Genomic DNA, 21,119 nt, shown 5'->3' with positions numbered 1-21,119 from the left:
GGGGCGTGAGCAGGGCGGGGCCGGAATGCCTTTCGCCAGGCCGCGCCCCAGGCGAGCACAGTTACCGGCCTGCCACACGGGATCATGGCTGCAGCCACGCTAGGGCAGGTGGGTGCGCGCCCGACCGGCGCCGGGGGCTCTGGGGAACCTGATGGGGGGCGCACTTCCGGGTGGACCACGGGCGTGCAGCCTTTCCGGCTTGGCGTCTTTCCTCTGTGCCTCGGGTTCCGCTGCCCGACCCAGAGTCGGATGGGCGCCTTGGAAAGGAGTTCGGGGCTCTAACGGGCGGCGCAATGGGTAGACGCGAGTGGGGTGCGAGAGGTGCCTGAGCCGGGAGGTCGGAAGTGGGGAGCCATGCAGGGGGGCTGTAACGGGAGAAGTACAGGGTGGAGTGGATGCAGGCAACTTGTGGCTGGTTTTAAGCCTGCCTGCCGTTTTAAGGACCTGTTGCTCTTGGGTTCCTTTAGACAAGGGACCCAGGACGTCTTGGGACTTAATGTATGACTTGACACAGGGTCTTGGGTGGGAATTGGACCAAGATCATATTTCTTGGAACCAAAAGCACATATCCCCGCGTGGAGTGTCTGAGGCGCTCCGTACCTGGTTTTGTAATCCCAGCCAAGCTTCAGTCTGTCAAAATGATAAAGATCCTTCAGATGACAGTACCTCAGTCAGTGCTCAAAGATGGTGTCAGCAGCGGCGTTCTGGAGAATCTATGATCTCATACCCCGGCTGTCCTGTTGCTCTGTAGACCAGGCTGGCCTCTAACTCTGCCTGCCTCTGCCTTCTGAGTCCTGGAATTAAAGTCCTGGGCCACCACTGCCGAGCTTGAGAGACTGTGATGTTAGGAGAACATGATGAGTGTGCAAGCAGCTGGACATAACCTTGGGAAAAAGCATTTGCTGGTAGCTTGCACCTAATTATCATAAGTGACTGCTCCTGGCTGGTGAATTCCTGAACAAAACTTTATGTCTCCCAGCTCTTAGTGACAGACAGAAATGGCCAATGTAGATGGTCTTGGATATGACAGGGACAGAATCTAGGCTCTGACAGTATGGTGGTCTTGGATGGGTACAGCTTTGCCATAGTGGACCAATCTCCAATTCTAACGGGACAGATCTGGGCTCCGAGGAAGATAGTTTTACCTTGTAATAGAGACACTCTGACCATGAGCCTGCTCAGAGCTGTAGGACCTAGTGGTGAGTGCTCACACCATGAATTCTGGAGTATGAAGGAGCCTGCTGCCTGGGGTGGGGCGTGGACTTCTTGTAGGGACTAGCCTAGACTAACACTGGGATCCTTTTTGAGCCGGAAAGAGCCCTTCCACCTGCCAAGGGCGATCCTAGGCTGTAGAAGGGAACATGCATTTGGGATGGGGCAGGAAACAGCCCTGGGCTGTGTTAGGACACCACATTGCTCTGTAAGTGGTGGTGCTGGTGTTGTATCAGAGTCTTAGGCTTCTACAAATCGAATGGAGAGTCTGTCCTATGATGAGGACAACCCAGGGCTATACGAGGAGCACCCCTGGGATTTGGTGAGATAGCATGGGGTAGGGACAGTTACCAGAGACAGGACAACACCTTACTGTGATAATTATTTTGCTTACCTTGGCCTTGAGAGTGGAGTTTTGACAAGACCACCTAATCTTTGATGGATACTGTATTTCCCGTTCAGGGCTGCAGGGATGTGAAAGGAACACAAGGAACATGGGGAAACCAGGTGGAACCCTGCCAGCACACTCCCCTTAATCTCTGAAGTCTGCTCCCCCTCCCTTGACAGGTCCTTTCTGTAGTCTCCCTGCCATCTAGCCTCCTTCTTTAGGCTTAATCCCTATCCTATGGGATGGGGGAGGGGTGTTCTTTGAGCGAAGAGCAGACTGTTGGCCTCAGAGCACTGCTCCAGGAAGACAAAGGTAGCACTTCCGAGGTCGCCAGAGCTCCGTGCCAGTTTAGACATCTTCTCTGGACCTTGGCACAATGCCTTCTCTGTGCCTCAAGGCTATGTGATGTTTTTCTCTCTCCTTTCCCCTGGATCTCTTTATAAAGCTTGGGCTGGGCTTAAACTTGTGATCCTCCTGCTTCAGCCTCCCGAGTTCTGTGATGATGGGTTTGTGCTACCAAACCCAGTTTAGAATTTCTGTAACTCTCTGCGTTTCCCTCCCCTCCTAGTGTGGCCCACCCCTGCCCCTTGCTCCATTACATTTTTGTTCATTGGCTGTGGGTCCCAGGAGTCAGACTCAGTTCCTCAGGCTTGCTGATGGGTGCCCCTTACCCAGAAACTCATGTCAGTGGTCCTCTTTATAATCATAAATCTCTTGACATCTCTCAGTCTCCGGTTCTCTTTTTTGAGAGAGGATCTCACAATGTAGACCAGGCTGGCCTTGAACTCAGAGATCTGCATGTCCCTGCCTCCTGAGTGCAGGGATTAAAGGTGTGTGCCACCACCCTTTGGTCCCTCATTCTTCCTTTCTTCATCATCACCATCTTCATCGTCATCATCTTCTAACAGGGTCTTATATAAGCCAGACTGGCCTTAAACTTGCTGCATGGTCAAGGATGGCCTTGGACTCCTGGTCCTTCTGCCTTATCTCCCCAGTGCTGGGACTGCAGAGTTTGTGTGCTGCTGGGGAACAAATAACCCGGGCGTCCTGCGTGCTAGGCTGGCATCTGCACCTGAGCACAGCGCCATCTTGTCTCTTCATGTTCCCAGTGTCTCTTTTCTGCATTGTTCAGCTATTCTGGCTTACTCTACTAAACACGAAAAAGCATTCCTGGTTCCTCTGCGCTCCTGCCTCCATGCTGGCTGCCCCACACAGAGGGGTTGTCTTGTCCCCATGCTGAGAGTGTCTGACGCAGGGTGGCAGTGTTGGGAACCCTTTATATCACCACACAGAGACAATGAGGGGTTGTCACTCCTAGATCAGCCCAGAAGCCCTTGGTCTCCATGCCATTAATGCCACATCTGAGGACTGGGAGATACTGACATGGTTGGTGAAGTGCTTGTCAGGAAACCTGGAGGCCGGAGTCTGATCCTGGAACCTATTCGGGGACTCGATCATATTTGCTTGTTTTGTTTTTTAGCCAGGGTTTCTCTGTGTAGGCCTGGCTGTCCGGGGACTCTCTCTCTAGTCGAGGCTAGCCTCACATTCAGACACTCATCTGCCCCTGCCTCCTGAGAGCTGGAGCTACAGGTGTCGCTCCCTCTGCCGCTCGAGACTCATCCTTAAATACCATTGCTGGTGAACTGGAGATTGTAGAGAGCTGAACCAGACTGTCAGCTCCAGGACCCAGAGAGTCCCTGCCTCAGGACAGGATGGGCTGGGGCCGAGGTGGTCACAGGCCTTCAACCCCAGCACTAGGGAGGCAGAGACAGGACAATCTCTGAGATCAAGACCACTAGACTCGTCTACACAGTGAGTTCACAGTACAGCCAGGGATACATAGTAAGACCCTGTCTCAAAATGAACAAAGAAAAAAACAGGATGGAAGTCACCCGAGGAATGACATCTGAGTTTGACCTCTACAGACACATACACAAATGCACATACACACTTCACATGGTGCACACACATGCAGAGAGATCTTATCTGAGCCAGGTGTGGCGGCACACATGCCTGTCATCCAGACTGGGGAAGATTCTGAGGCAGGAAGATCCCAACTTCACACACTGGGCTATAGAGTGTGTTTGAGGTCAGTATGCAACTTAGTAAGACCCTGCTTTAAGCCCTTTCCCTTCCAAAAGGAAGGAAGGAAGGAAGGAACAAGGAAAAAAGAAATGAAAGAAAGAAAAGAAAGAAACAAAGAAAGAAAGAAAAAAAGAAAGATAGAAAGAAAGAAGAAAACCTGGCCCAGACTTATCCATATGACATTTGAGACTCACCCATTGGTCAGTGACTCTGAAGACCCTCCCATCTCACTGACTGCTATCAGCTCTCCCAGCGGGAACAGGCTGTTATCCTGTCCTCCTCAAACTTAGGACTCAGCTGCCTCTCCATGGTCCTTGGAGGAAAGTATGACGCCCAAATATCAGGAAGCGGCCACCTGCAGCACACAACCAGCCCTGAATTCCACGCTAACCTTGGGGAAGGTCAGCAGGGATGTGAACCCTGAGCACTTTCCGTGGCTAGCACATGCTGGCCCTCCAGCCACTGATAGTAAAGAACACAGCAGTCACTGCCCAGTGTGAGGGTGTCCCAGCCCTGTGGCTGGGTGGGCTGCTGCAGTGACAGCCAGCTGCCGGATATCCTAAAGAGTAAGAATTAGGACTCCTCTGTCTGATGGAAGAGGGTTGGAGTCTTGTAGTTGTGGGTCTAAGGAAGGAAGGTCAAGGAGGACCTCTGGGTCAGAAGGAGGAGGGCTGGAGTCTGGAGAAGTACATGGGCCATTACTCCTGGGTCTGAGGGAGGAGGTCTGAGGTCTGGGCTGCTGAATTCTGGGATAAACAGGGCCTATTCTTTTCTAATTCTTGTCAGGTTTTGTGCCCCGGCTGCCCCCAAAGCCAGGAGTTTTCTCTTACCTGCTGGCTCTCCCTGGTAGTCGTCTGGTCTAAGCTGTCTGCAAGCTGTGGCCAAAGTTCTCTAGTAGGAGGCACGCCTCTGTCGACTTTGCCCTGCCTGGTGGATGGTGGAGGGGCTGGAGCTGGCTTTAGTCTTTCTAGGGATAGGCATCCTGGTGGGGACTTGGGCAGAGCACAGGCTGTCTAGAAGGCACTGAGACTGTGACAGAGACAACCTCTGGGGCCTCTCACGTCAGTGGTGGGACAGGTGTCAGGGCCCCTGCTCTTTCTTGCCTTCACCTTGGTCATATTGATTTCTCTCTCCACTGTAGATCTGGACCCGAAAGCTTCTGCCTCTTCCCTGGCTTCTGTGTGGGTCCAGAAGATGTGTGTCCTCCAGTTTCAAGGTAAAGGAGGACCTGGGTCTCAGGGAGGAGGCCTGTGGCCTGTGTCTGTGTTTGAGGGAGGACGGGGACTCATCTGCATGTAGGCAGCTCTCAGAGGTCCTCTAGCTGTCTGCTGTCGTGCTGTGAGGAGCTGGCACTGTGTGTCTTGGGAGCCTGCTCCTTGTCTGTGGGGCTGAGGCTGAGGCCCCATGGAAACTGCAGCCTCTCCTCTCAGGTTGAGGGCTCCAGTCTCGTGAGGTGATGGGTGTTTTCCTTTCCTTTCCTTTCCTTTCCTTTCCTTTCCTTTCCTTTCCTTTCCTTTCCTTTCCTTTCCTTTCCTTTCCCTTTCTTTCCTTTCCCTTTCTTTCTTTCTTTCTTTCTTTCTTTCTTTCTTTCTTTCTTTCTTTCTTTCTTTCTTTCTTTCTTTCTTTCTTTCTTTCTTTCTCTTCCTTCCTTCCTTCCTTCCTTCCTTCCTTCCTTCCTTCCTTCCTTCCTTCCTTCCTTCCTTCCTTCCTTTGTTTTGTTTTGATTCCTCTCAGGCTGCAGACCTCCAGATTCAGATGACCAAAGAGCCACAGAGGAAGCCAGCCCCTAGCCAGCCCCTGCAGTTTGGAAAGACATTCACAGACCACATGCTGATGGTGGAGTGGAACAGCAATGCAGGCTGGGGCGCTCCGAGGATCCAGCCCTTCCAGAACCTCACGCTACACCCAGCCTGCTCAGGTCTGCACTACTCTCTGCAGGTAGGACTGGCTGCTTCTGCCCCACCCTGCCGTGTGTGTCCACCCTGCTGCGTGTGAACGTCCACCCTGCCGCGTGTGTCTACCCTGTTGCGTGTGAGAGTCCACCCTGCTGTGTGTGTCCACCCTGCTGCGTGTGAGCGTCCACCCTGCTCCATGTGAGCGTCCACCCAGCTGTGTGTGAGAGTCCACCCTGCTGCGTGTGTGTGTCCACCCTGCTGTGTGTGTCCACCCTGCTGCGTGCGAGCGTCTACCCTGTTTCACCTGACTTAGGTCAGCAATCTGGGAACTTTGCACATTCCTTTCTCCGTCATCTTTTCCTGAGATTGCCTGTGTTCTGGGACACAGATGAGGTGACAGTTCCCAAGATGAGCAGATTCTGCTTTGTCGGAACTCTGCTCTGAAAGAAAGTGGGGTTCTCCCAGCAAAAATAAAAATGTAGAGGGGACAGCTCATGCAGATAGGAGCGAGAGGTTGGCAGACCTGTGGGGTCTCAGAGTGGCAGAGGAGGCTTAGGAGGTCAACAGGGCCACAGAGACAAGGAGCTCAGGAGGAGTCCTAACAGGGGTAGGACAGCCTGGATATAGGAAGAGCCCTCTGAGGCCCTGTTGGAGCTGATGTAATGTAATGACAGCACTCAAGAGGTTGAGGCAGGAGGACTGCACAGTTTTGAGGCTAGACGGGACTCTGGAATGAGATCTGTAGCTGGAGTCTTGGGGTTTAGCCATCTGATTTTGCTGTGACAATCCTTAAGGAGTCTTGTCGTCTTTGTGACTGCAGCGTGATATTCCATCTTTTGGCTTGCACCTTGAACGCTTCCACGCCCACCCTCGCTCCCCAGTGATGGCGTGCCGGCTCATGTCTACAATGCTTTGGCCTTAGCTAGGTTTACTCCCCAACTAGCTCCTAACTTCCATTAACCTGTTTGTACTCTTCGGTTTGTCACGTGGCTGGTTAGTCACCTCCCTTCAGTTTCATCTGTCTGGCTTCCTCTGAGTCTGGATGGCAGTTCTCCCCCGCCTTTCTCTTTCCCAGAGTCCTCTCTCTTTCCAGATGTCCCACCTTACTATTCTGCCTTTTGTTCTTCACCTTGGCATTTTTTTATTTTAACCAATCAGAAAGTGCCTTAGGCAGGCAAGGATGGACAGAGACAGATCCAAATACAGTGTGCAAAAATCATCACTCCAGCATCTCCCCATCTTAGTCCAATAAAAGGCTCTCTATCTAACATCAATACGCTTTATACAACAAGAACAATTGTGAAAACTGTCAGATAAAAATTACATTCACAGGGTCCCGTCCATATGCATGTGGCAACCTTGGGGTAAGTACTATACGATCTATCCTGTCTCGATGCGTCCAATGTTCCCTGCCTCATTCACTTTCTTCTTTTTTTCCTTTTTTTTCCCCAAGATAGGGTTTCTCTGTGTAACCCTGGCTGTCCTAGAACTTACTCTGTAGATCAGGCTGGCCTTGAACTCAGAAATGCGCCTGCCTCTGCCTCCGAAGTGCTCTGTTTAAAGGCGTCCGATACCACCGCCTGGCGCCTCATTCACTTTCTATCATAACTTTTGTTTGTCAACCTAAAAACATCTTAGACCTTAAATTATTTTCTTAAATCTTAAACAACTTAAGCTTAATTGTGATACTACAGCTATCTAGTGTTTATCTCTACTCTTCAAGCTCATCAGAGACCTGAGAAGGAATAAATATTACCTTAGTAAACAGGAAGTGTAGAACAAGAGGCTTACAGAACTATCAAAGTGACAGCTGTTGCAGGATTCCTGGACAGTCACCGTGTCACTGGGGCATCATCTTCACCCTGGCCCAGCATGTGACAGACTTTTCTGTAAAGCAGGAATTATCAAGGAGTGGCCTACCTTGTCTTGACAAAGTTTGGCAGTCGACTTCCCTGCGTTGTGCTGGTCCACAGTTTGGACAGCGTGTAGTCAGCAGTTGAGGCAAGGGCAGTCCTTCGCCTGGTCGCAGCTTTGCCGCATAGACGCAAACTCCATATGGAGGTTCCTGATGCCATCCTCTTCGTAGAAGTAGAAGGGGGTGCTGCCAGGGGCAGACATGTCTCACTGTCAGGAAAAGCTGTGTGCTCATAAAACATCTTTTAATGCCATATTCTCTAGATCACTGAGGTTTTTGAAGAGTATCTGTCTATCTGTGGTGTGTCTGAACAGGCAAACATTGCTTAGTTCTAGGTATTTGCTATCTGCTTAACTTTGAAGCCATCTACAGGATGCTAAATAAAGTTAATTTCTGCAATCAAGTAAACCAGTATATAGCATGAGCATAAGCTTGATTGACTGACTACCAAGTTACACTTTAAAAAAATAATTCATTATTTTATGTATTTGAATACACTGTTGCTGTCTTTACACACACCAGAAGAGGGCATTGGATTCTGTTATAGATGGACATAAGCCACCATGTGGTTGCTGGGAATTAAACTCAGGACCTCTAGAAGAGGAGTCAGTGCTCTTGACTGCTGAGCCATCTCTCCAGCCCCCAATTTACATTTTTTGTTTATCCTAAACAGTTTGTAAGAGTAGCTTTCTAGGGCTAGAACTATACATTATGTTTTTAAATAATTTGCATTACTGCAATAACTAAAACAAGAGTTGAAACATATATACAGTATGTTGTTGCAAAATATAATCTTGCATATATAATTTAGTATATTTAATCTTGTAAATATGATTTTGTGAATATGCAAAACCTATGCCAAGTGTAAAATATTTGGCTTATGATTCTCTCTAGTCTATAATTAGATTCAGTAATCTACCTTTTTAATATTCCCCTCTGTTCTCTTCATCTCCTCTCCTCTCCTTTCTTCCTAACATTATATAAGAGAGAAAGGATAGAGGAAAGAGAGAAAGGGATCCCTGTATCTAGCCATCCTTACTTTGTTTCCTCCCTGACCAAGATCATTAGCAACTTGTAACCAACCCCCTGAATGACCTCGGAATGATCAAAAAACACCCAACCCAACTCTTGGGAATGGGGGTTCATCCTCTAATGTTACTTCCTGCTGTCTGGGGGTGATGTTTTTCTGGGGATCCTAAGAACCCTGGCATATGAGCTAAGTCCTACAAACGTTCCCTGCATCATTTGCTGTCCAGTCTCCGTGTGATAGGACCGTGCAGGGCTTAACTGAAGTCCTGCTTGGAACAGCCTATAAGCCTGGACACTGTTCTCCGCAGCTTTGAAACTGACCTGGATGTAGGTTTGTGAGGAAACAGCATTTGAAGCAGCCTGAGGCTGGATCACCCAGGCTACTTGTTCTGTCTTCTTTTGTGTCTGATCCTTTTGCTCTGTTAACATAAAAATGTTTAGAGACAATATACATTTCTATATTAAGATGTATATGGAATGGGCGGTGTTCACAATTCAGTTAAAGATGACTCTCTGTTCTTTGTTTGAGCAGGTGAAGGGTATCAAGATTTACAAGTCTGCTTGAACTGTGTAACCCAGCTGTAAATCTGCATCCACGCCCTTTGAGACTTCTGGGCTGTGCTTAGCTGATGTCCTGCATGTCTCAGCCAGTCTCAGAGCTGTTCCCACATAGAGGGATCCGCTTATGTTTTATCTGTTCTGTTGTTCTTCTTGGTTTTTTCTTCAGGAGGTCTCCCCTAGTCAAATGTAATCTTCAGTAATTTTGAAGGAATCCATAGCTTTTCTTCTCCTTTTGAAACACAAACAAAACCTCTCCCTAATACAACACATGTCCTGCCTTGCATTCTGAAGTTCAGACGTCCCTAGAAGAGGTAGACGGGTTTATTTCAGCAGTTTTGTCCTCATAATCCAATGTCTCTCAGCTGTGTTTGCTTTTTGCTCATTAGCATTTAAAAATGTAAAGTTCATAAAGCTCTATATAATCTGTTTCTGTGGGTCATTATACATTTCTGTTTATTCAGTATACCTTTTAAAATACGATTAGGGTTTTTTTTTTTATTATTTATTTATAAGTACACTGTAGCTGTCTTCAGATACACCAGAAGAAGACATTGGATCCCATTGCAAATGGTTGTGAGCCACCATGTGGTTCCTGGGAATTGAACCCCAGACCTCTGGAAGGGCAGCCAGCGCTCCTAACCGCTGAGCCATCGCACCTCCCCACAATTACATCTTTCTACAACTCCTTTTTCTGTGGTGTCCTGTAGTGTACCTTTAATCTGCTTTCTATTCTAATGTGCGGAAAACCTGTTTCATTCACTAGAGACTTGTGCTGCAGCATTGTCAGTCTTACAGGTGGACAGAAAACAACATGAGTCATTGGTTTCCTTTCCACCAAGGAAAGACTGTTCTGAAAAGCAGTAGAAAAATCAGAGCCCGACAGTACAAACAGCTGCTTACAACTTACCTTTCTGCAGAGAGATAGAGCGACTCCTATGGTAAAACTAGAGATTCTAAGGATACCAAAGCCTTTTGGTAAACTACTATAAATGGTAGAGACCAACATTAACATTACAGTTAGGTGGAATTGAGATTGAAGGCTTAGTGGATAGAAGAACAGATGTAACAATAATTTCACAAGATTCCTGGAATCCAGCCTGGCCACTTCAAAGGGTGCACAATTCCTAAAAGTTGGGACAGTGTCTAAGGTAAAATGAGGTCTAAAATGCATTAGATGCTTAGGACCAGCTGTGTGGATAGCCAGAAAGTCACATGTGGGTAATATAATAGCCATACAGCTATGGGGAAGAGAGCCACATCAACATGGGGAAGCACAGATTGGCATTTCTCCAGTGTTAGACGTGGGCTATAGAAAGGAGAAATTCCTAATAAAGAAAAAACAAACTGTTATTGAAGACAGGGACAGCCAGGCTGTCCATAAGCAGGATAGAGCAGAGGCTGTTTCTTACACTTGATGTGGAAGAGCCTCTGCGGATGGATCACCAGCTGCCCCACCACTGAAATGGCAAACTGACAGACGTGTTGGAGTAGAACAATGGCCTAGGACAAAGGGAAGATAGGGCCCCAGAACAGTCAGTCCAAGAACTGCTTCCCAGAATTCTCTCTTTCTCCCTGCCTCCCTTCTTCCCTCTGTCCCCCTTCTCTCCCTCTCCCCCTCCCTCTGTCCCCCCCACCTCTCTCTCTCTCTCTCTGGAAAGTGCACCTTACTATTCTACCTTTCGTGATAGGATTTTTATCTTAGCTAATCAGAACGTGCCTTAGTCAGACAAGGATGGACAGAAACTTCTTACACAGTGTACAAACGTCACTCCAACAGAGTGCTGTTCATTGGACAGTCACCTATTGTTGGCCATTTGGGTTCTTTTCAGCCTTGAGATAGAAAAATGTTGCAATAAAGGCCAGTACTCTTGTCCTCTGAGTGCAAGTGTATCCCTCTGTCCAATTTCTACCCCTAGGGAGTCAAAGGGCAACATCCAGGCATGAACAGCGTTGCTACAGTGTTCTTTTTGGAACTTGTATCAGTTCCCACACTGGCTGCCCAAGCCTGTGCCCAGAAAGAAGCCTTGACAAATAGACATAGAGGTTTTTAAAGTTCTGAACGTGGTGAATTTAATCCACACATTTAATCCCAACACTCAGAAGACAAAAGCAGGCGGATCTCTGGAGTTTGAGGCCAGCCTTGTCTACAAATTAAGTTCCAGGACAACCAGGGATACCATTACAAAAGATTCTGTGTGTGTGTGTGTGTGCAGAGGGTGACAGCGAGTGGGGTGTCTGTCTCGATTGCTCTCCATCTTGCTTTGTTGTTTGTTTGTTTGATTGATTGATGTTTAACGTGGTTGCTGGGGACTGAACTCAAGTCCTCAGGACTATAGCAAGCACTTTACTATCCTCCTCAGGATCCTCAAATTCATTTTAATCTGCATTTCCCCCCTAATTACAAATGATGTTGGGGTCCTGTAGTTAAGAGCATGTATTGCTCTTGCAGAGGACTTGAGGTCAGGTCCCAGCACCCCTAGCAAGCAGTTTCCAACTGTAACTTAGTTCAACTCCAGGGCACCAGATGCCTCTGGATTCCATGAGCACTGCATTCGTGATATGGGTGCATGCACAGACACACACGCTCACACACAAAATGTAAAACAACTCTTATAAATATTTTGAATAAAGTAAGTGATGTTGGCCTGTGACATGCATATAGCCCATTGATGTATGAGATTTTCAAAGAATTGTTTTTTTAAAAATCCCATTGATATATTGATATTTCATTTTTTGCAAACTGTCTCTCAGGCTGTGGTTTCTACCAACCAGGATTTTTTTTTTTAAGATATATTTTATTTATATGAGTACACTGTAGTTGTTTCCAGACACACCAGAAGAGGGCATCAGATACCTTTACAGATGGTTGTGAGCCACTCTGTGGTTGCTGGGAATTGAACTCAAGACCTTTGTAAGAGCAATCAGTGCTCTTAACCACTGAGCCATCTCTTTAGCCCCCTGAAATTTGTTTTAAAAGATTGTATTTTTTAATTTATATCTATGAGCATATACACAAAGTGTATATGTATGTATGCATATATATATATAAACACACATACATATATAGTCATACACACACACACACACACACGCCATCTATACATGTATGTATTGTATATATACCACTGTGCAGCAGTTCCTGCAGAGGCCTGAGGAGGGCCTCAGTTCCCTTGGAGCTGGCGTTACAGATGACTGTGAGTCACCATGTACGTGCTGGGAATTGAACGTGGGTCCTTTGGAAGAGCAGTCAGTGCTCCTAACCCCTAGGCCATCTCTCTAGCTCCCTAGAATAGCTCCCTACATACAAGAACTTTGTATATCAAGTGATCCTTCTGTCTTCCTTGCATGGGGTGTTTGCTAGACTGGATCCCCCTGTAGACCGGCTGCCCTCGAGCTGGCCCTACCTGGGCATGGTGTCCCTCTGGCCCTGAGAGCTGAGAGGAGAGGCTTGCCCCACATGCCGGCCTCGTCCTTGTCCTGAGCTTTCATGCATGTCACGTCTCTCTCCACCACATCACCTCTCGCTGTCCCCATGCGCACGGCTGTGTGTCTTGCTATGTCGATGCTGCGGGCTCACCCCGAGCACCCCTCCCCTCCTGTCCCCGCAGCTCTTTGAGGGCTTCAAAGCGTACAAAGGCAGAGACCAGCAGGTGCGCCTCTTCCGGCCGTGGCTCAACATGGACAGGATGCTACGTTCTGCAAGGCGCCTCTGCCTGCCAGTAAGTGGCCAGTCGGACCTAGGAGAGAGGGCAGAGGGTGGTAGGAGGGTCTGGACCCCTGACTCCTGTGGAATCCACCCAGGACTTTGACAGACAGGAGCTGTTGGAGTGCATCCGGCAGCTCGTTGAAATAGACAAAGACTGGGTTCCCGATGGCAGTGGAACGAGCCTCTATGTGCGGCCTGTGCTGATCGGGAATGAGGTAGGCACTGCTGTGGGAGCTGCTGGCCTGGGGACATCCTGGTCTGAGGGAGGAGGCCGGGCCTAGAGCTCTGGGTCTGAGGGAGGAGGCTGGGCGTAGAGCTCTGTGTCTGAGGGAGGAGGCTGGGCCTAGAGCTCTGGGTCTGAGGGAGGAGGCTGGGCCTAGAGCTCTGGGTCTGAGGGAGGAGGCTGGGCCTAGAGCTCTGGGTCTGAGAGAGGAGGCTGGGCCTAGAGCTCTGGGTATAAGGGAGGAGGCTGGGCCTAGAGCTTTGGGTCTAACGGAGGAGGAAGGTGAAGTGAGGACCCCTTCGTCTGATGCTCCCCCTCTGCCCCTCATAGCCATCTCTAGGTGTCGGTATGGCCACACAAGCCCTCCTGTATGTCATTCTGTGTCCCGTGGACTCCTACTTCCCTGGAGACTCCATGACACCTGTATCCCTCCTGGCTGACCCCACGTTCGTCAGAGCCTGGATAGGAGGAGCCGGTGACTACAAGTTGGGGGGGTGAGTCGCTTCCCACTTGCCCCAGGAGTTGTGCCCTGGAGCCGGGATTCTGTGAGAGGGAGGGCTTTGGTCTCCTTGTGTCTCTTGGTTGGGCTGTGCCTGGGTTCTGGAATGGAAAGCCACTGTCACGTGCTCTGTAATTGGTTCTAGGCTTTCTTTGTGTCCGTTGTTGTCCCTGGTGCCTGGCATTAAGGGTGAAAGGAGATTGGGGTACCTTTCATTTGAACAAATGAGCTCAGAGATGGGTTGGTCAGTGGGGAGACCAAAACAGTACCCCCTGGAAGCCTCTAGAAATAAGACGACCCTTAGAACTCCCTGCATCATCTGTGCTGCGCTGTCTCAGTGCATAGCGTCCCCAACATGACCTGGGCCCCAGTCTCTTTTTGACCCTCTGGGCTTCCCAGAATTCTGTGTTGCCAAAGGTCCTGACATAGTATATAGTGAGAACGTGGCTACGTCTCCTGAGATCGGGTCGGGTATACGCTACCGGCATGTTGGAACAAGGCAGTGTGGACACACAGGAAGGCTCTTCAGGTCATCTCAGAACACATCTGTGAGGTCTTCTGGGGAGGAGGCCACGCCAGCCACACCCTGAGGGAGGTTGGGCGGGTAGGTGCCCTCGTGTCTGGATCTGCAAGCTCAGTTCCAGGGTTCACAGGGTCTTGTGAAAGCTCTGCTTAGGAGGTGACACTTCACCTAGGTGTCTTGGCTACAAAGGTATGGTGGCCTCCAGCCATCTATGTCCTAGAGTCATGGCTCCTCAGTCGGCTGAGGCAGGAAGGCTACACAGAAAACTCTGGGGTGGGCCTGGACCACATGGTGGCTCACAAGCATCTGTAATGGGATCTGACGCCTTCTTGTGGTGTGTCTGAAGACAGCAACAGTGTACTCACATACATAAAATAAATAAACATAGAAAGAAAGAGAGAAAGACAGACAGACAGTCAGACAGATAGACAGAAAGCTGTAGGCTGTGGCTCAGCAGTAGTGCTTATACCTAGAAGTTTCCAGTGAGGGACTTTGGGAGTGGCCTAGTGGTCAAGCCCCTGCCTCGAATCTCCCAAAGAGGGCTTAGGGTGGAACTCAGTGATAAGATAAGCAAAACCCAGCATATAAAGAACCTGAGTTCAAACCCCATTACCCCACGGGGGAAAGAAAATGTGGCAGGCACTTTCTGACCACACTTGGCACAGGTAGAGAAACAAGACCGGTTTTTGCACAAGGCTCAGAACATGGACTGGGACCCTGGGAGCCTTGTATAGGTGAGACAAGTCTTGTGTGCTAACACAGCACAGGTTAAAACTGGATGAGAGCCACTGTGGGAGTGCACAGCTGACACCCCAGCACTTGGGGGAGGGAACATGAGGGTCAGGGAGTCAACAGCAGCTTCTGCTGCATGGTGATTCTGAGGCCAACCTCTTACCACAGATCCCGCCTCAAAAACAAAAGCAAGGACCAGCTAGGTGTGGTGACATAAGCCGCCCCACTCCCTTTTTAAATATTTATCTATTTTATGTATGAGTACACTGTACCTATTTTTAGATACACCAGAAGAGGGCATCCCATTATAGATGGTTGTGAGCTATCACTTGGAAATTAAAATCAGGACCTCTGGAAGAGCAGTCTGTACTCTTAACCACTGAGCCATCTCTCCAGCCCCAACATAAGCCTTTAAATCCCAGCAATGCAGAGGACCGGGCAGCCTGGGCTACCGAGTGAGTTCCAGGACATCCAGGGCCACACAGAGAACCCTGTTTCAAAAAATAAAACCAAAATGACTCAGTGGTTAAGAGCACTGGTTACTCTTCCAGAGGTCCTGAGTTCAATTCCCAGCCACCACATGGTGCCTCACAACCATCTGTAAAGTAATCTGTCGCCCTCTTGTGGTGTGTCTGAAGACAGCGACAGTGTACTCACATAAAATATAAAATATATAGATCTTAAAGAAAAACAAAAACGAAATGTCGAGTTGGCAGTCAAAGCCACGTGGTGTCACCACACCTGTGATCTTAGTATCAGACGCTGAAGAAATGAGGAACTGGAGGCAGGAAAGGGATCCGACCTCACAGGGCCCCAACCTTGACCCCAGTAGTAGGTTAAGATGCCTGCCCTGCAGGTTTGGAGGGTCCCCGCTGGGCTGTGAGTTGGGGAAGCAGACTCCTCCTTGGCTGTGCTGTGGGGAGTGTGGGGAATTCTTAGCCCGGTCTGACCAGACTGCCCTCCAGGAATTATGGACCCACGGTGGCTGTGCAACGGGAAGCTCAGAAGAAAGGCTGCCAGCAGGTGCTCTGGCTGCACGGGCCGGACCACCAGCTCACGGAGGTGGGCACCATGAACATCTTTGTCTACTGGACTCATGAGGACGGAGGTGAGTGACTCAGGTCCCAACCCACACCCTAATTCCTCCTGGAATCCTGGGCAGGTGGCGACTAGGGGGGAGGGGAGAGCATTTGAGGTTGGGAAGCAGTGACTCCACCTGTCATCCCTGACAGTACTGGAGCTGGCCACGCCCCCACTGAATGGTATCATCCTGCCTGGAGTGGTTCGACAAAGCCTGCTGGATCTGGCCAGGACTTGGGTAGGGCCTGTGTGGCATCTGAATCTTTGGGCCCAAGTGTCTTGAGTTGGGGTGCGGTGGTGGAAGCCTGCCCACCCCCACCCCACCCCCACCGCCAAGTCCTCTTTTCTCTGGGTCTATCTCCCATCCCCGGGGCTCCGTCTTTCCCTGAAGCCTTAGGGAGGGAGCGATGGTGGTCTGCAGCAGGGCAGGAGTCTGGGCACTGGAGTGTTTCTGCACCCTTGTTATGCAGGGTGAGTTCCGGGTGGCAGAACGCAAGGTCACCATGGAGGAATTAAAGCGGGCGCTGGAGGAGGGCCGGGTGCGAGAAGTCTTCGGCTCAGGCACTGCCTGTCAGGTCTGCCCGGTGCACCAGATCCTGTATGAAGGCCAGGTGAGGCCGAGCTGCCAGGGGAGGTGGGAGAGAAAGAGGGGGAGCGCCCCATCCTCATGGCCCCCTGTCCCCAGAACCTCCACATCCCCACCATGGAGAACGGGCCGGAGCTCATCCTGCGCTTCCAGAAGGAGTTGAAGGCTATTCAGGTGAGCTCCTGAGCGTGGGAGCAACAGCTCTGATTAATGGCTCCTTTCCTCTGATTGCCTGTGGCCAGAAGCCCAGGAAAAGAAAACGTAAAAAATGGGCCCCCCAGTTCTCCCTGGGGTTCTAGGCTGTTTGGCATGGCAACCTTCTTCCCTTGCCCCTCCCTGTCCTTGAAGGATTCCTCTCACAGCCTCTGGTGAATTCCCAAATTCTTGTAAACTTAGAGGGCTTCTAGAAAACCTCTAGGCTCATTTCCCAGTGAGCTGGACCTGAGGCGACTTAGTATCCTGGCCCCCTGTTGGCACCTAGCACAACAGGTGTGAGCTGAAAATGCCTTTTCCCATGAGCCTTCAAGGCTTTGCAACTCTCTGCCTTGATCTTGGAATTGTTGGTTGGGTCTCCGGGTAAAAGGACTACACCTCCCATAAGGCACTGGGGCATAGCTCTGAGAGCAGTCAGCTTTCACTGTTCCAAGGCCTTCTGGGAGGTGTAGTGCAGCCATCTCATTGATGCAACTTCGTTTTCCTGCAGTATGGAGCCAGTGCCCACGATTGGATGCTTAAGGTGTGATGTTAGGGGCTGTGCCCTCCGTGGTTGGATCCGCAGACATGCTGCATCCAGTCCAGCGTCTTCTCCCAGAGACTCCAGAGAAGTGCAATAGGGAAAGGTCTGTCCAGATGCTGCATCTCTACACCCTCACATGGACATTACACTCCAAAGCCTTAAGGGCGGGACCCATGCTGTTTGGACCCCACCTCAAATTTTTGGTCTCAGGACTCAGCTGCTCCATGTCCTGGTGTTCAAGGGAGAACATTGGCTTCTCATCTATATCCGTTCTCAGGCCGGATACCCGGTCCTCTTTTCTCTGTCCTTGCTGCTACTGTGAAATAAAATGCCAAAGAAGACATTGGCTCTCATGCTCTAACGCCACCCTGGGACCCTGAGGGCTCAGCACATTTTATTGTCAGGGACTCAGCTTGTGGACTTCTCTGACCCGAGGGTTCCTTCTGTACCTTAGCATCTTTTGCCATTTACTGGATTCTGCCTGCACTGGGGAGACCCTTGCAGTGGCCACACCAGATCACTCAGGATCTCTTCCCTTCGTACAGTTCTTTGGTACCCAAGCCCCGTTCCCAGTGCCTCTGTCTGCCCTGTCCCTTCTCGTGTCCCCACCTTGGCCTGACTTCCTCTCCTGGTCTCCTGCCTGTCTCCATCCTAGCTTCCTCTTTGGCCTCCTGGCCTTCATCTGCCCCCGTCTGACATCAAAGGGCTTCTTCTCTAACTGTGTGTCAGGGAGGGACATCAGCTCCTGTGACAGGGCAGGCCACCTACTGAAGCGAGCCCTTAATTTTTTGACCGTTGCAGAAGTTAGAAGGATCGCAGCACTGTTTCTCCTCCATCTCTGTGATTCTGTGGGTCCCAGTCCCCACCTCCTCACACACACACACTTCACTAAGGCCCACACGAGCCTCTAAAGAGAGGCTGCAGATCTGGATTCAAATCCTGCCTCATGTCTTCTGTCGGCTTTGACTCGGGGAATGCCATTTCATTGCTGATCACATTACCTGGATTGAGAGAGACTCTTCAGGACTATTCGGCAGATAGAGTCAGGGCGCAGCAGCCAGCAACCTTGGGGTAGGATTTCCAATTTCTCTGGCCCCAACTGCCCCACTGCCCCATCTCATTCCCTTTTGCCAGTTATTGCTCAAGTGAAGGTTAGGGGCCAAGGGACCCAAGGGAAATCTACAGGTCCCTGGGGACCTTTCTTCCCTCCATAGACTTCCTGCAAAATTCTCATTTTTGCCCATGAAGTGTTGGCACATGACTTTAATCCCAACACTCAGGAGGCAGAGGCAGGAGGATCTCTGATTTCAAGGGCAGCCTGGTATCCAGACCTCCAAGACAGTCAGGGCAACACAGAGAAACACTGTCTGGCAAAACAAAACAAAACAAAACAAAACAAAACAAAACAAAACTGCAACAACAACAAAATCCAAAACCCTTTTAAGTGATGGGACAGCTGTAAGCATTTGCTGAGCAATCTTTTCCTCCTCTTACCTCAGGCTGTTCTGCTGCAGTCAAGATCTCGTGCCCTTCACGGGGTCTTCCTCAGGGTCATCTGTGCATCCCTACGTTCAGGGGTGGGGCCGTGGCTGTTTGTTTATGTAACACAAAAATAACTCATTTCAGGTTAGAGAGAGGGTTTAAGAGCTCTGTGTGCTCTTCCAGAGGTCCTGAGTTCAATTTCAGTAACCACACAGCTGCTCACAGATATCTGTGATGGGATCTGCTGCCCTCTTCTGGCAAGCAGGTGTTCATGCAGATAAAGCACTCAAAACCAATTAATCTTTTTTTTAAAAAAAAATTCAGGGCCTGGGACCTTAAATTTAGTTCCTCCCGGTGATTAAATGGAGTCTGAAAATGAAATAGTAGTACTGTGAAGGAGTTTCTTTTTCTTGTTTTCAACAAAAGCCACTTGGATTCTTTGTGACTTTTCTGTGCCCGTAGTTAATTCAATATCTGCTCATTCATTCATTCTTTACACCGAGCCTGGTCATCTCTTATGGTATGATCGACAAGGACACGTGGCTGGACCCACTGAGCCACATCCTGGCTCTTACACTTGGGTTTTGAAGGTTACTTATTTTGTCACAGCAGCAAGTAAGGCTGATTAAACAGATGATAGCTATGTAAACAATCCGTGGGTTAAATATTGATTTTTAAATGCATTGATATTTTCTTCACTTTCTGTTTTAATTTGTGATTTCGTAAACGTCCATAGATGTATCCCACACAAAGACATGTTCTTGGGGCTCCTCAATGCTTTTTTTAAAAAACTGTTTTGCTTGAGTGACTGTCTGCACTACACGTGTGCCTGGTCCTGAGGAGGTCAGGAGCCTACTAGAGTCCCTAGAATCAGTTACACATAGTGGTGAACTGCCACCTCACTGCGTGGAATTGAACCTGGGTCCTCTAGAGTCTGCGCTCTTCACTGCTGAGCCATCTCTCCAGTCCAGCCTAATGCTTTTTTTTTTTTTAATTTTTAAATTTAAAAAAAGTTTTATTTATTTATTTTATGTATATGAGTACACAGTAGCTGTACAGATGGTTATAAGCCATCATGTGGCTGCTGGGAATTGCACACAGGGCCTCTGCTCTCTCTCGCCCTTTGTGCCCCGTTTCAGCTTGCTCAGGCCTAACGATCTAATTATTATTCCATGTAAGTACACTGTAGCTGTCTTCAGACACATCAGAAAAGGGTGTCAGATCTCATTATGGACAGCTTTGCGCCACCATGTGGTTGCTTGGATTTGAATTCAGGACCTCTGGAAGAGCAGTCAGTGCTCTTAACGCCTGAGCCATCTCTCCAGCCCCACATATTTTTTTTAAAAATATTTATTTATTATGACATCTAAATACACTCTAGGTGTCTTCAGATGCAGCAGAAGATTGCATCAGATCTCATTGTGGATTGTTGTGAGCTACCATGTGGTTGCTGGGATTTGAACTCAGGACCTTAGGAGGGGCAGTCAGTGCTCTAAACCACTGAGACATCTTTCTAGCCCTCAATTTTTTTCAAGTTCAAAAATGAATTATGAACAGGATATGTCACAGTAAAAATAAATCGATTAAAGGCTTGTTGGGCTTGCTGTTATAGCCCAAAGCAAAGCAAACAGAAACCCCAGAGGGCTTTACAATAAAATGAGAAACTCAATACTCAAGGTCAAATCTCAAGCTGGACTGTCCAGACATCACTAGAAATGCAACGTGTTCAAGGATAAGAGAGAGCAGGTACGTCTCAGTGATGTCTGGTCTTTCTGTCTCTAGGTTTGACCTTGGGTGCTATGTTTCTCATTTCATTATAAAGCCCAGGTTGGTTTTCTTTCTTTCTTTTTTCTTTTTCTTTTCTTCTTCTTTTTTCTTTTTTGAGAGATGTCATGTTTTGGCAGTTCCAACAAGCCTTTAAGTGATTTGTTTTATTTTGACATGTTGACATGTCCTGTTCATAATGCATTTTCCAACTTAAACAATTTTGAGGCCAGGCATGATAGCATAAGCCATACATGCACATGAATAAAAAAATATAATAATCATTTAAAAAAATTTGGGGCTGAGCCGGGTGGTGGTGGTACACGCCTGTAATCCCAACACTCTGGGAGGCAGAGGCAGGCAGATTTATGAGTTCGAGGCCAGCCTGTGCTATACAGAGAAACCCTGTCTCGAAAAAACCAAATCTAAATAACCAACCAACCAAACAAACAAACAAAAAAAAACAATTGGGGCTGGAGAAATGGCTCCAAAGGTAAAGACACTTGTTGCCTAGCCTGCTGGCCCAAGTTCAATCCTTGGGACCCGTGCAATGGAAGGAAAGAAACAAATCCCCCAAATCTTCTGACATTCACCACACACACACACACACACACACACACACACACACCTCATCAAGCCTAAGACAAACATTTGGGAGAACCTGGTTCAGGCCAGAGTAAACTGGAATCAGAAGATAGACAGC

General features: G+C 49.0%; 1 protein-coding gene across 2 annotated transcripts in view; it reads left to right on the top strand.

Annotated features, from left to right (window-relative positions):
• Positions 1–21,119, top strand: part of LOC127669154 (branched-chain-amino-acid aminotransferase, mitochondrial) — a 38,644-nt gene continuing 17,525 nt past the window's right edge. The window contains exons 1-11 of one of the 2 annotated variants that reach the window (XR_007974340.1): positions 1–108; positions 4,827–4,901; positions 5,420–5,623; positions 12,694–12,804; positions 12,887–13,006; positions 13,345–13,508; positions 15,734–15,876; positions 16,001–16,086; positions 16,319–16,459; positions 16,534–16,608; positions 17,138–17,273. Coding sequence is in view for 1 of the 2 variants with exons in the window: in XM_052163016.1 (XP_052018976.1) it covers positions 85–108; positions 4,827–4,901; positions 5,420–5,623; positions 12,694–12,804; positions 12,887–13,006; positions 13,345–13,508; positions 15,734–15,876; positions 16,001–16,086; positions 16,319–16,459; positions 16,534–16,608; positions 17,138–17,176 (1,182 nt within the window). In the remaining variant the exon portion in view is untranslated. Of the gene's footprint in view, positions 109–4,826; positions 4,902–5,419; positions 5,624–12,693; positions 12,805–12,886; positions 13,007–13,344; positions 13,509–15,733; positions 15,877–16,000; positions 16,087–16,318; positions 16,460–16,533; positions 16,609–17,137; positions 17,512–21,119 lie in introns of those variants that run through there. The other variant, XM_052163016.1, reaches the window with a different exon arrangement.

This window comes from Apodemus sylvaticus, chromosome 1, assembly GCF_947179515.1.
Source record: "Apodemus sylvaticus chromosome 1, mApoSyl1.1, whole genome shotgun sequence".
Classification (NCBI taxonomy): Eukaryota; Metazoa; Chordata; class Mammalia; order Rodentia; family Muridae; genus Apodemus; species Apodemus sylvaticus.
Note: the sequence above shows the minus strand (reverse complement) of the source record. Positions and strands in the feature narration are given on the sequence as shown.